This window comes from Typha angustifolia, chromosome 7 (assembly GCF_048772165.1).
Source record: "Typha angustifolia cultivar Huaian chromosome 7, ASM4877216v1, whole genome shotgun sequence".
In the NCBI taxonomy this organism is placed as follows: Eukaryota; Viridiplantae; Streptophyta; class Magnoliopsida; order Poales; family Typhaceae; genus Typha; species Typha angustifolia.
Window position 1 is genome coordinate 6,009,992 of NC_133245.1, and position 12,796 is coordinate 6,022,787.

A 12,796-nucleotide genomic window follows, 5' to 3' on the forward strand; every position below is an offset into this window, starting at 1 on the left:
GATCCGGTTATTATTGGAAAGGGAAGGAGCAAGTGTAGACCACACCGCCGATTTGGTCTTTGCATTAAAGAAAGGCTTCACGAGGCCATCATAGTAGTCATTGTTAATGGATGAGAGATTGGGTCAGTCAGCCTGAGGACCCATAGAGGTCCTGGACCTCCAAAGAATCCCATAAAAGCCCATGAATGACTTCATAATAGCACTACACCTAGAGGAGGTGGCACCATCCGAATCTATGATTAAGATGATAATGTTCCTCTAGTTACAGATCTTCGAAGAGAGCTGAAAGAAACTGTTACAAACCGGCTTGATCTAATTCGTAGCAGTTCTGTACAGGATTTGGAATCCACAGGTGGAGGCACATATTCCTAGGTATAACATAGAGGTGATGATAGAGAGGATGCCGAGTAGTTGATGGAGGTGGCTCAGTAATAGATGATGGTGATGGTGGTTTGCAGATACAGTTGTGATAGATGGTTGAAGGCTATGATTGGCCTACAACTATGGTAAGATAGAGATGGTTAAGATAGAGAGAGAAGGGGGAGAAGTAGGTCTGCTCCAGGGGACTAAGGGGATCGGTGGCAGAAGGAGATTAGAAGCTAGACGAGACTTTGCCAACGAAAGAGGTGGCAATGGCTAGTGAAGAGGGAATAGGGAGATGTAGAGGCTGGAGCTTGACGGCCTAGTTGAGAGAGATGCCAAGGCAAAAGCCAATTAATCTTTTATTCCAAACATGCCTAAGATACAAGTCATAAGACCCTATGTATAGAGATTAAATCAAAAGGTCTAAAACAAATTTAGCTAAACCAATCTTCCTTATCTTCTCAAATTAACCTTTCATTTTGCCATAGATAGATTCTGAATCTGGAGAAGTCTGAATACCAAAGTTGTAGATCTGGAGGTTAGCGATCTTATCCAGTTAGTTTGATATTATTCGAATATTTATAGAATATTCTATAAATATTTTCTTGAAACTGCACAGAGCTGAATTTAGCTAATTAAATAAAATCCTAACATACTAAAACTTTGACTAAACCATATAAGAATAATAAATAAAATAACTAGACTTGATCTATTAAGCCCAATGTCTTTCGAGGTGATCTGATATAATCTGAATCACGTTAGAAACTTATATTACTATCCCCTGACTTAAGTGGCCCACTTCATCCTAGCCTTGATTTGCTATTTTAGGTTAATGAATCTAAGTAAGGCCACGCACCTCCGGTTCATGACATAGCTTTTGATCCTCCCCGAGGGTAACTTCAACCTCTCTAGTTTTCAGTTCCGCAATTGTGGCTCTAGACTTATGCAAGCTAACCTCCAAACGGCCTAGACTATTGCGATTCTAGTAGGTAAGCAACTGAGACGGTAGGAAAAGTTTCTCATAAATGTGACCTCTTTTCGTGGAAGGGACATTATTATTACAAGCCGCCCGAACATTATTCACTATGTCTCAAACCTCAAGTATTCATAACAAAACCATTCAAAACAAAACAAATATTTTTTAGATTTCTTAAAAGCGCCTAGATTCAAGATTAATGGAGAGCGATTTGAAACTGCTCGCCTCTCTAGCCTCCTCACAAGAAACCCTCTTCTTGCCCATGAACATAGACTCCTTACCTCTAGAGGCTTTTGGGCCCCGAGCCTTCGGTCTATTCAAGGCTGCTATCTTGATAGGGAAGGCAGGTGCAATTTTTCATTGCTTGAAGTACGTCGAGGGGAGATAATAGCCACTAGATTTGGATTAGCTGATTCTAGGAGAATCTCAAGTGCCTTCGCATGAACCTTCACCTGCGTATACTTGAGAGCTGCAAGAGTATGATCCATGAAAGACTCTATCATGCAAGAAGCAAATGTGGTTGGCCAAATTGTCAGTGTTAGTATCCACCATAGGATTGGAAGGCGAAGTAGGAATTTTGGCCTTACACGTGACAAGGCTAGGATGATGAGACAAGTGGCCAATCACCTACCCCTATGCATAGAGATGTTTAGATCAACGATAGTCGTGCCAATAACACACCCCTGCGTACCACTGGCACGTATTTAAAATATTTTTAATAAACTTTTTAGAATGTTTAAAGATATTTTTCGGTCTTCGATATGTCAATCTTTAGTTTTTTGTTTAAATATATGTATTAAAAGTTTAAAACCTACATTATAATGTTTTATCTTTATATTATTTTTATAAATAACATATTTTATTAAAGATAAAGCGACAGTTAAATATAAATATTATTCAACACATATTATGATTGAAGATATTCATTAAAACTAATATTAATGATTAAACACTCCATAATATAATTGAACACATAATATTAATCAATAATAGTTTAATAATTAAACTTATATCTAGTTGAACATAAAATGATGATGAGAATCAAATACTTTAGTTGTCAACACAAGAATAATACGAGAATGTTGCATTAAATATTGTCGATATTCTTCAAAACTCAATCACTGATAGTATTGCTCGTTGTAACGTCTCACATAGTCTTCATACAAATAAAAATTTTATAATTCTTATATGATATGATATAAATATTAAACATGCATGGGAATGAACGATACTGGCACAAGCATAGACACACCGTAAGTATATGCATATTGTAGATATAGAGTATAATAATAGTGTTCTGACTTTGCTGAGTATAATTGATATGATAATAATTATGATAAACTTACATCATCCTATGGATACACCTCTCCTAATAGCCTACTACCTATAAACTCAAATTCTCTATAAAAAGAATACATCTTTAAAAAGGTTGTGCAATAGGGACGCATATCTCATCTCCATTATCACTGCCACTAAACTAAGTCTCGTTATTATTACCATCACCATCACCATCACCATCACCATCACCATCATCATTATCATCAATTTTATTTAAGCCTTCTAAATGATCAATTGATCAATTGATTTGATAATGATCGATGAAAATAGAAAAAAAAATTTAAAAAAATAGCTCCACATGGCACAATGACTAGCACGGGGCCGTGCCGAATGGCACACAACCATTCTAGCTGAGCACGACTCAACATGCACCGGTGCCAAATGCCGTGGTAAGTGCTGGTCGTCGTGGGGCGTGCCGACCGATAGGACCATCCATGGTTTAGATTACTCTTAGGGAGCAACCCCCAACGTCCCCAGGACGACCTTGGGTGGACTAGGGACTGATAAGGTTATTGGCTCGATGAGTAGCCAAAAAGACGCACGAAAAGACCTGCGTAGGATTTGAGCCATGCTCTATTAGGACGGTTATGAAGGGGGCATGGATCCGACCCATTAGGGTTACCATTGGGTAGGGCAAGAGCAGGGTTAGCCCGTTGCTGTGTCAAGTCGCCATCAACTGTCTACTCTGGCCCTCCAAGGAATAGCCTACAGGGCAGCAACCCTTACGACATTGGGGTTGAACCCTGATCCAAGAGGCGAACAAGTTCCTTTTCTCCCTTGGCCTTACAGTAGCCTCTAGGTTAGCCTGCGCCAACAAAGTCCTTGGTGTGGTTAGGTTCCCTCGAGGATGGTAAACTATATTTAACCCTAAAAAAAACATAAAGATGCAATATTTTTTATTGCGAATTATTCTATCTTGTTTGAGATACAATAATAATTTAACTTGTATACTTATCACTATCATATTAGAAATGCATAACGATCGGATCATTTCCCCTCCTCATCCAAGGAAATAGATAATATGTGGTCCGAATCTGTTACTCCACTCCGACCCGTACCTCCGCTAAAAACCAAGCAAAAGAGAAGCTCTCAGCCTTGCTTCTCCTATCTCCAACCATCGCCATGGCCATAGCGCCTTCCGTTCCCACCCTTCGCTCCTCCTTCCTCCTCTCTCCTCCTCTCCCGAAGCTCCCCACCTCTTCCTTGAAGCTTCCCAGATGCAACAACCAACGTCGACCGGCCTCTTATCCTCGCGTCAGAGCTATCGAGCTGGACCAGAGCACGGTACTATCCTCACCCGTTATACCTTTTTCCCGTAGTTTGCACCAAAATTGGTGATGGGTTTCGATTAATGGCTCTTGGGTTGGTTCTTAGCTCGTGGCAATCTCGGTTGGGGTCGTCAGCGTCGCGGTTGGGATTGGGATTCCCGTGTTCTATGAGACTCAGATAGATAGCGCTGTAAGTTGCTTCTTGGATTTGTTCTTCCCGTTACTCTCGGTTCGGATTTTTGTGCGAATTTTGGGGGGCAAAAAGGCGAGATTTTGATTTGTGGAGCGTTGGGCTTTTTCTCTTGGTGCAGGCTAAACGGGAGAACACACAATCTTGCTTCCCTTGTAGTGGCTCTGGAGCTCGTAAGTCACTGTTGCTTTAGACTACTTTTCATGTTCTCTTAGGAGCTCATAGAATTTGTACATGTAAAAATACTGGCTAATTCTACTGCATTATATTGGTATATGAGAAATTTCATCAATTACTTGAGTGGCGTGTTGGTGATTAACAATCTAGTTGGAAGAATTGCATGTTGTCTAATTGGAGTTCCTTAGTTTGTGTAGATTGTTATGACGAAGTTGGACTTGAGCTTAGCAGAATCAACAAGTAAAATAAACTGACAAAGAAGAGATGATACTAGGAATACACATTCACTAATCATAAGAGGTTACAGAAAGATCATCTGAAACTTCTCGGGCAATTTTCTGATGAAAAGTCTAAAGAAGAGGCACAAAAAACTATTAGCACTAATTGCCTAACCTTTTTACCTATGGAGTGATTTCATGATTTCATCCATCCTACTGTGATGTTATAGCTGAAGTTGAATTCAAATAGAAGTCCATGCACCATGGTGAGTAGAACTCCGCAACATTTTATGGTGTTGAATTCAAGGATTTGAGTTTCGGCCGATCCCGAGTGGGATCGGCCGAAACGGATCGGGATCGGCTATAGCCGATCCCGATCCAAGCGGTTTCGGCCTGGCCTGCTGCAGGTGGCTGCTTGCAGCAAACAGCTGCCTGCTGCAGGTGGCTGCAGCAGGCAGCAGCTGTCAGCAGCAGACAGCTGCTGCTGACAGCAGCAGCTGACAACTGCTGCTGTCAGCAGCAGTAGAGAGAGAGGGAGAGAGAGAGTGAGGGAGAGAGAGGAAGGGAGAGAAAAGGAGAGAGAGAGAGGGAAAGAGCAAGAGAGAGAGTGAGAGAGAGGAAAGATTAAAAAAAATGGGGCATGAGAGAGAGAAAATGGAAGAGAGAGTGTGGGAGAGGGAAAGATTAAAAAAAAAAGGTGAGAAAGAAAGAGAGAAAAAGATAAAAAAAAGAATGTGGGAGAGAATGAATAGAAAAGAAGAGAAGGAGAAAAAGATATTTTTACTTTTTAGGCTTTATATGTGAGTAATTATTATTTCTTATTTTCTTATAATTTTTTCTAAATTTTTAGAAATTTCTCTAACATTTTTAATAATATTTAGAATTTTATTTAATTAAAATAATCAGATCCGATACAGGCAGCCGATACGGCCGATACGGCCGATACAGTCGATACGTATCGTTTTTTCGGACGGCCGATCCCGATCCCGATACCGATTTTTGGAACCTTGGTTGAATTGAAGACCGTTGGGCCAAATAGACAAATCATTCATATATGATGATGTTAATTTTATAGTCATACTCAATTTCTTATGCTAATATAATTTTAAAGCTTATTTGTGGTAATCTGTACAGAGTAACCAGATTCATTGAAAAAGTATCCCAAGATAAAGGTGTTTGGACTTTTGGAGAGATTTTCATGGCAATGTCTTTTATTAATTGCCAGATGCAGGAATATGTTGCACTTTCATATCACATCTTCAGACTATGAATAAGTAGCTTTCAAGAATCAAGATCTCCAATTTCCAATCTAAATTTTGTGAACTCTATGCTGCTCTATTTATGTAATATGTTGATAGACTAGATGGCAGGAGATTGCATACAATGCTTAAAATTCAAGAAATGGATAAAGAAAAATTTGATGTTCTGTGAACTAGTTACTAGGATAATTATTGATGATAAATAAATACGTAGCTATGAAGACATTTCTTCATTATCTGCATGCTTGCAGCTTTATTTCTTTTACAATATTCTGTAATGGCCTATCATATGATGCAATCTAAGGACTTCCATATTAAAAGAAAATGGTTGATTTTCCAGAGACATGCAGGTTTTGCACGGGAACAGGCAACGTGACTGTAGTACTTGGTGGAGGCGAAACTGAGGTGTCAAAATGTATCAACTGTGAAGGAGCTGGCTCTTTAACATGCACTACATGTCAAGGCTCTGGGATCCAACCACGCTATCTCGACCGCAGGTAACAGTCAAACAACAATTTGTTGTTTTCATCTCCTATGGATAAGATATATGATCAATTAATTAGACAAATTTATAAGATAAGATAGATCATTCCTTTTCTCATGACAAAGAAAACCAAATAGATGAAGTCTAAAAAAAGCTTACACATGTATGACTGTTTCTCTTAACTTACTCTAGTTCCTGGGCTAGCAAGTTATGTGCCAACATACTGCATATGGGCTATCTGCTAGTGCTTAATTTGCAGAACATTGTGAAAAAAAAAATGAGGTGAAACTTACATTGTCAATGTTGCACTGCAAAGGACTAAGAATCATGGATAATAGCAAGCTATAATTGAACAATTGAAATGTGGAATCAACTAGTACATGCAAATAAAGATGAAGGATAGAGGCATGCCTAAAGGTCCTGAAAGTATAGAACTCCATTTGACATACATGCTTGATAAATTCGTTATTTACAAGTCCATCTTAAACTAGCTCATTGCCAACCTAAGAGACATATATGAAAGGCATTTGGTTATTCCGAATGATTGGTTAAATTTCATAACAATCAGCATTGTTTCGTCAAACAGGTATTAATGTAAATATGCATGCAACGTAAATATGTTCTAGGAATACATTAATTACTATTTATAAATAGTTCAAACTCGGTCAGCTTAGTTTACCCTCCTACTACTAACTACTATTTCCAAATGCAAACAATCTCTTTGTCACCAGAATTGATTTCAACATCACCTATAATCTTTTGATTCTGTCTTTGTCTGCTTTTATGTGTCATAATTTGGCCTTTTCGAGATGACTTTAACATTACATTCTTTATCTTTTGAATAACATAGGAAATATTTAGCTTGTAAACATTCTAATTCTTTTTCCAATTTTTCTTCACCAAAACAGGGAGTTCAAGGACGATGATTGAAGCCTTAGTAATTGAGAGTTATTCTTCTGGGCTTAACGGCAAGCAGCTTAGAGTACCTGTAAAAGCCAAGGAAGCTCCCCAGTTGCTTAAAACAAAAAAGGGATAAAAACGAACTGAAATCTCCTGTTGTTGTTTAACCATTCTTTTCTAGTAAATATGTATGAGTCTCAACATCTTGTGGTGTTCCTATAATAACAGTTCTGTTTTTCTTCCTACAGTCTTTGGTGTTGATAACTTTTCTTGGGCATGTGACCCCCTCTTTCACACCATAGTAACCAACGGAGGTAATTTGCTTAAATGAAACATCGATCAAAGGAGTAATATGTGTTTTCTCGGAAGTCTGTCTTGCTTCGAAATGAATCAATTACTCATCAAATGATAAAGCAGGGTCAAAAGAAAGATTCGTTTCGAAGAAAATTAAAAAAAAAAAAGACATAAATTACCGAGGTCACTTGGTCAGAAGGGAGATAAAAATGACCCAGAGAGGTCGAACTAATATTTCTGGACTTTGGGGGAGGCTTGGATTAAGCTTTCAGCTCTAAGGTCTGCCTCCTAAAGAGATTTGGGGGCTAGGCATCAAGACATCTGAAGATCCTATGGCAAATGGTGGGTGAAAGTTGTTAGAATTGGGGCCATCAACTTTGTGGAACAAGTACATCCTTCGTATCTATTAGAAGTGTCTTGATGACTTTGGGGGAGGCTTCCCTTTAAGGATGTATCCGCTAGATGGTCTACTTTATATAGACTTGATCAAACGGCCTAGCCCGCCTGTGCTCGGCCCGACCTGGTCAGAGCCCGAACTACCTATGGGCAGCACGAGCTAGCCCTTTGCTCGCCCGACCCAACCCAGAAGCCCGCTCGTTCAGTCCGCTTGTTCAGCCCACAACTAGGCCCGCCTATTTTTCTATAGTAGCCCGCTTGTTTCTGCTACAGTAACTTGCCTGTTATGCTACAATGAAAACTAACAAAAATTTTGGTGTTGTATCGTTTTATATTTTTTTAAGCACACCTTTAAAAATTTTAATTTATTATTTTTTAAAATGGAGGAACAAAAATATTTTTTTAAAAATAAGCTAATGGTAAAAAAATTTCTAAAAATAGCTAAAAGGTGGGTTGGGCCGAGTAATTGGTGGGTCGGACTAGCCCGACTCAGCCCGAGTGATTGGTAGGTTAGGTCGTGAACAAATACTTAAACCCGGTTAGCCCGAAAAGCTCAGCCCAGCTAGCCCGATGATCATGTCTAACTTTATGGAAGGGCACTCTCAAGATGGCCCTCCTATTTTCCATCAGCTCCTCCTTTCTCTCTTATAAGGGAATATGAGTGATTTTCTAGTTTAATCACTAAACTGTGAGGCTTCCCTTCATTCTGGGTTTTTGTTCGCTTTTTGGGCCTCCTAGCAAAATGTTTTCTTCTAAATGCTCCTAGCCTAAGATGGCCCAATGGCTTGGACTTGGACATCATTGTCAAGGTCAACCAAATCATCTTCGTCTATGCCAATCTCTCATCTCTTGGGCTTTCCTCCAATCCTAACAAAATCTTCTAAAGATTCTCCTCCTCTAAGTCCTACTCCCCTCCCTCCCTCAACTAGTCTTAATTAGGCTTCCAATCTTTAGGAGCTCTCTATCGAACAAAATGAAGATCTTCCTCTAATTAACCATTCTCAATGGGTTCTGCACTGAGGACATTTTGGCTATGAAAGGGTTTGTAGGGCATTACTCTTGTCTTTTGGATGAGAATATTTCAAAATCCCTCAACTACCTTCTATTAAACTACGAATTCATCTAACCCTTTTAAGATTCCTTCTTTCCTCTATTGGGCAATTTCTTTCTGCCGCCATCAATTGTGACTTATGAGGCTTAATGGAGGCGAGCTTCATGATTGGCCACCTTGTAGAGCTATTGTGTTTGGCCTCATGGAGCCTCTCTATTGGACATTTTCTTTCATTTTTGTTTTCTCTCATCTTTTTTCTTTCTCTTTGTTCCATTTCCTTCTGAATAAATATAACTAGGTTTGGCCCACTTCCCTTAGATCGAAAGTAACTAATACATGGCAAGATATTTATTGCAAGAGAAAACAAGCCAAATAAAGATATTGTTTCATTTTATTTACTTGGAAAAGGAAAACTTGAAGCTTATAGTTGAAATGCAATATAAGGGGGTGGAGGAAAGTCATACACTAGATACCGAGTACATTCTAAGATATATGTAATTTATTAGTACATACTATTCCCATGATTCTTGTCTCTACTAATTGCTTCAATTGTTGATTACTTATAATATCGATACTATGAATCGTGATTATTATTGTAAAGCCTTCTTCTACATTATTTCATAAAAATAAATTTTTTTTAAAAAAATAATAAATAAACTTACATGCAAATGTTCAATCCGCTTTTTTAAGTAAGTAGTTTTTCATGGCCTAATCAAAGTTTAACCAAAACCTAACTATCTTGAATGTCCATAGACCTAAATTATATTATGACTAAGTTAGACTTGAGGAATACTTAGGAAATTGGAAGAAATACCATGATCTCTTTGCTGTACACTATAGCCACTCTAAAGCGCAGCTAGATTGCAATTGCGATGCTCTAAAGTATTCCAACCCTTGGCCGACATGTCCAAGGTCTTAAGCTACGTTATGACTAATCAAAACTCGAGTGACACCATAGTAACTTAAAGAAACACACATTTATCCTTTATTGTACTATTGCTAAACTAATAAAAAGAAGAAAACGCAGCATCTATAGTTGACAATGTTTCAACCACAATTAGAAGGAGAAGAGAAGCTCACTCTTCTTTGATGTGCACAGCAATTATGGGCAACCAACTAATAATTTTGTTCTAGCTTTTTAGCCCTCAAATATTTCACGGTACTTCTATCCCTTGGCCTCTACATATATGATTTCTAACTTAAGTATATATAAATTTTGTTGCTTTTATATTTTTTGTAAAACTTTTTTTCTCTAAACTTGCATATATACTCTAGTTGCTTTAAGACTGATCTTACCCTACGAAGAAGGTAGAGTGCACACGGATTAGCGAACTAAGCAAAAGGTTGAGTCCATGATAAATTGTATTAGAGCCGCTACGGCCTGCAAGTGCCATGTGTTGCTGTGATTAGAAATTGTTATTGTAGTGTCATCGTATAATGCAGTCGTTGTCAATATTCTTCCTGAGAAGATATAGTCTTCTAGGCATGGCAAGTGCGAAGATCCTACAAAAGAGGTCGTTTCCTTGAATAGTCACATGTCCTCACTCGAGGATAATCTTTGACACATAGATAATCTGTAAGAAACACAAAACAACCGCTACATTAACTTAAAGAGCATGCTATATATGAGAGCTTCTAAGCTGAGATGGGCACCTTCAAAATCTAATTTTATGAGTTCAAAGTGGAGCTTGATCAATGGAACAAAAGCAAGTTGCAAGTGATATGATTTACTTTGCAGTCCAAAGTCGACGAGGAGGTTGACAATCTCAAGTTTTGAAATACTCTTCTTGAGAGGATTATTATACATTAGTTGTGGTTGAGAAAATTTGTTTTGAAAAGCTATAATACAAAGTTGATGAAGAGATCAACAATCTTAACGGGAGTGTTTTTTTTGAAAAGTCTACTACACATTAGGGTGCTTCGCGAATGAGGACCTAAACCATATGTCATAAGAGTGTGCGTGATAAGGAACAAGGTGAGAATATACATCATGTTGCCCACAATTATAAAGATGAAAGCTTTGTGAAGGCGATTATCTCAGTGGAAGATATTGACACCTTTAATGAGTACAATGATGCAATGTTGAAGGAGCGATCCAAGCCAAGGTCATCAAAGCGAACAGTAAATCATGCCATTGAGGCAAAGCTCAATGCGTAACCAACAATAAGGATACTATACAAAATAATATCTCTAGAGCTCAGGAGCTATGGAAAATATTAAAGACACTACTGGACACATACCTCATCCAACCAAGGCACCGCGCAAGGCGATGGTATGAGTCTAAAAACTGGCAAAGTTTGCCTTGGAAGGCGAGACTCGACATGTCTAAATGAGCAAAGGGCTAATTTATAGCAAAGAGTTGTGATCATTAATTCCTAAGTGGGTTGGCATAGAAAAAAAAACTTATAAAAAGTTACGGATCAAAGGGGCAGTAAAATAATGCACTACAACTAGTTAGAGAGGATGAACGACAACCATTTATGCCATACACTTTGAAGGCAAGAGGACTATGTCGCAGGCCAATGGCCACATGGTTTGCCTTGAGATTAAGGAGATGAACAACTTTGAGAAGGAGCTCATGGAAGACCTCTCAACACAAGCACGTAACTAAGATACTTACATATTAGGTAGGGACGAATGTCATGGCCCAATCAAAATTTGACCAAAACTCAATTCTTTATGGTGTCCAAATATCTAAATTATATCGTGACTGAGATAGACTCAAGAAAAACTAAGACAACTAAGAGAGACATTGTGATCTCTTTGCTGAACACCGCAAAAATGCGGCAGAGATACTTTAGATTGTAGTTATGATGCTCTAGAGTGTTCCAACCCTTAGCTAAAGTGCTCAACTACATCATGACTAAGCTAGACTCAAATAACATCACATTAAATTGGAGAGACATATCATTATCCTTTGCTGGACTGCTACTACAATAATGAAGAAGAAAGAAAGTGACAACATCAACAAAATCATCTACTTGTGCCAATGGGATAGAGTTCAATTGATTAAAGAGACTCATATTGTATAAAAGCAACTCGAGTTTGAATCCTACGGCATTGATATTTAGCGGGGCACTATTAAATTCTCAATTCTCTCTTTTTCTCTCACCCAAAAAAAAAAAAAAAAAACTCAATTGTGTTGCATTCACTAACTAGGAAAGTGACTTGGGTCCTCTAACATTTTGTCTCTTTTGTTATGTGTAGAAATTATAATCAATTAATAAATAATTTTATTTCTAACTTTCTAGATCTCAAATATCCCATTATATTTATATCCCTTTAGCTTCTATATGAAGCCCTAACCCCTTTATATGCATAGAATCGTCAATTTGATTGTAAATAAATTATTATAGTAGAAGATTCTATTGTTTTTACAATTCCTGCAACACTTTTTTTTCTCTAAACTTGCCTCTGCACTCATAATTGCTTCCAAGCTGACTTTATCTTTTTCGAAGTTGGCAACCAACAACTGCAAAAACACTTCCCATTAGGTTAGAAGGTTCAAAAGATTCCTTTCCACAAATTCTCTGCTGCCTTCTCGGTTTCCTGTAACGAAGGCACAGCTTTAGTCGCTCTCTAACCCATCTTCTCTCCCTCTTCTCCTTGTTCTCCCTTTTTCCTCAATGAAGCATAACTGGGTTCCACCCTTTTTTATCAAAAGATTAAAAATAAAAGGTTCAAAAGACTTTCAAAGCGAATCTTCCTTTCTCGTTGTTCAAATTGGGCAATATATGACAGACAAACCTCCCATTTCAGCCTGGAGAACAAGAAACGGCAGTTGATAGACTTCCCAACAAACTTGCACTGGATTTAATGCATCACCATAGGTTAGGAAATGCTGAAATATAAAGTAGCTCAGGCTGAACTGATTCTAAATCT

At 38.1% G+C, this 12,796-nt stretch overlaps 1 protein-coding gene across 1 annotated transcript; it reads left to right on the top strand.

Moving 5' to 3' along the window:
• The first annotated feature begins 3,697 nt into the window (after positions 1-3,697).
• On the top strand, positions 3,698-7,420 carry LOC140761982 (protein SPA, chloroplastic). Its single transcript, XM_073099559.1, has 5 exons — positions 3,698-3,961; positions 4,052-4,135; positions 4,257-4,308; positions 6,130-6,286; positions 7,182-7,420. Exons 1-5 carry the CDS (start codon positions 3,800-3,802, stop codon positions 7,201-7,203), a joined length of 477 nt encoding a protein of 158 aa, XP_072955660.1. The 5' UTR covers positions 3,698-3,799; the 3' UTR covers positions 7,204-7,420.
• The last annotated feature ends 5,376 nt before the right edge of the window (positions 7,421-12,796 follow it).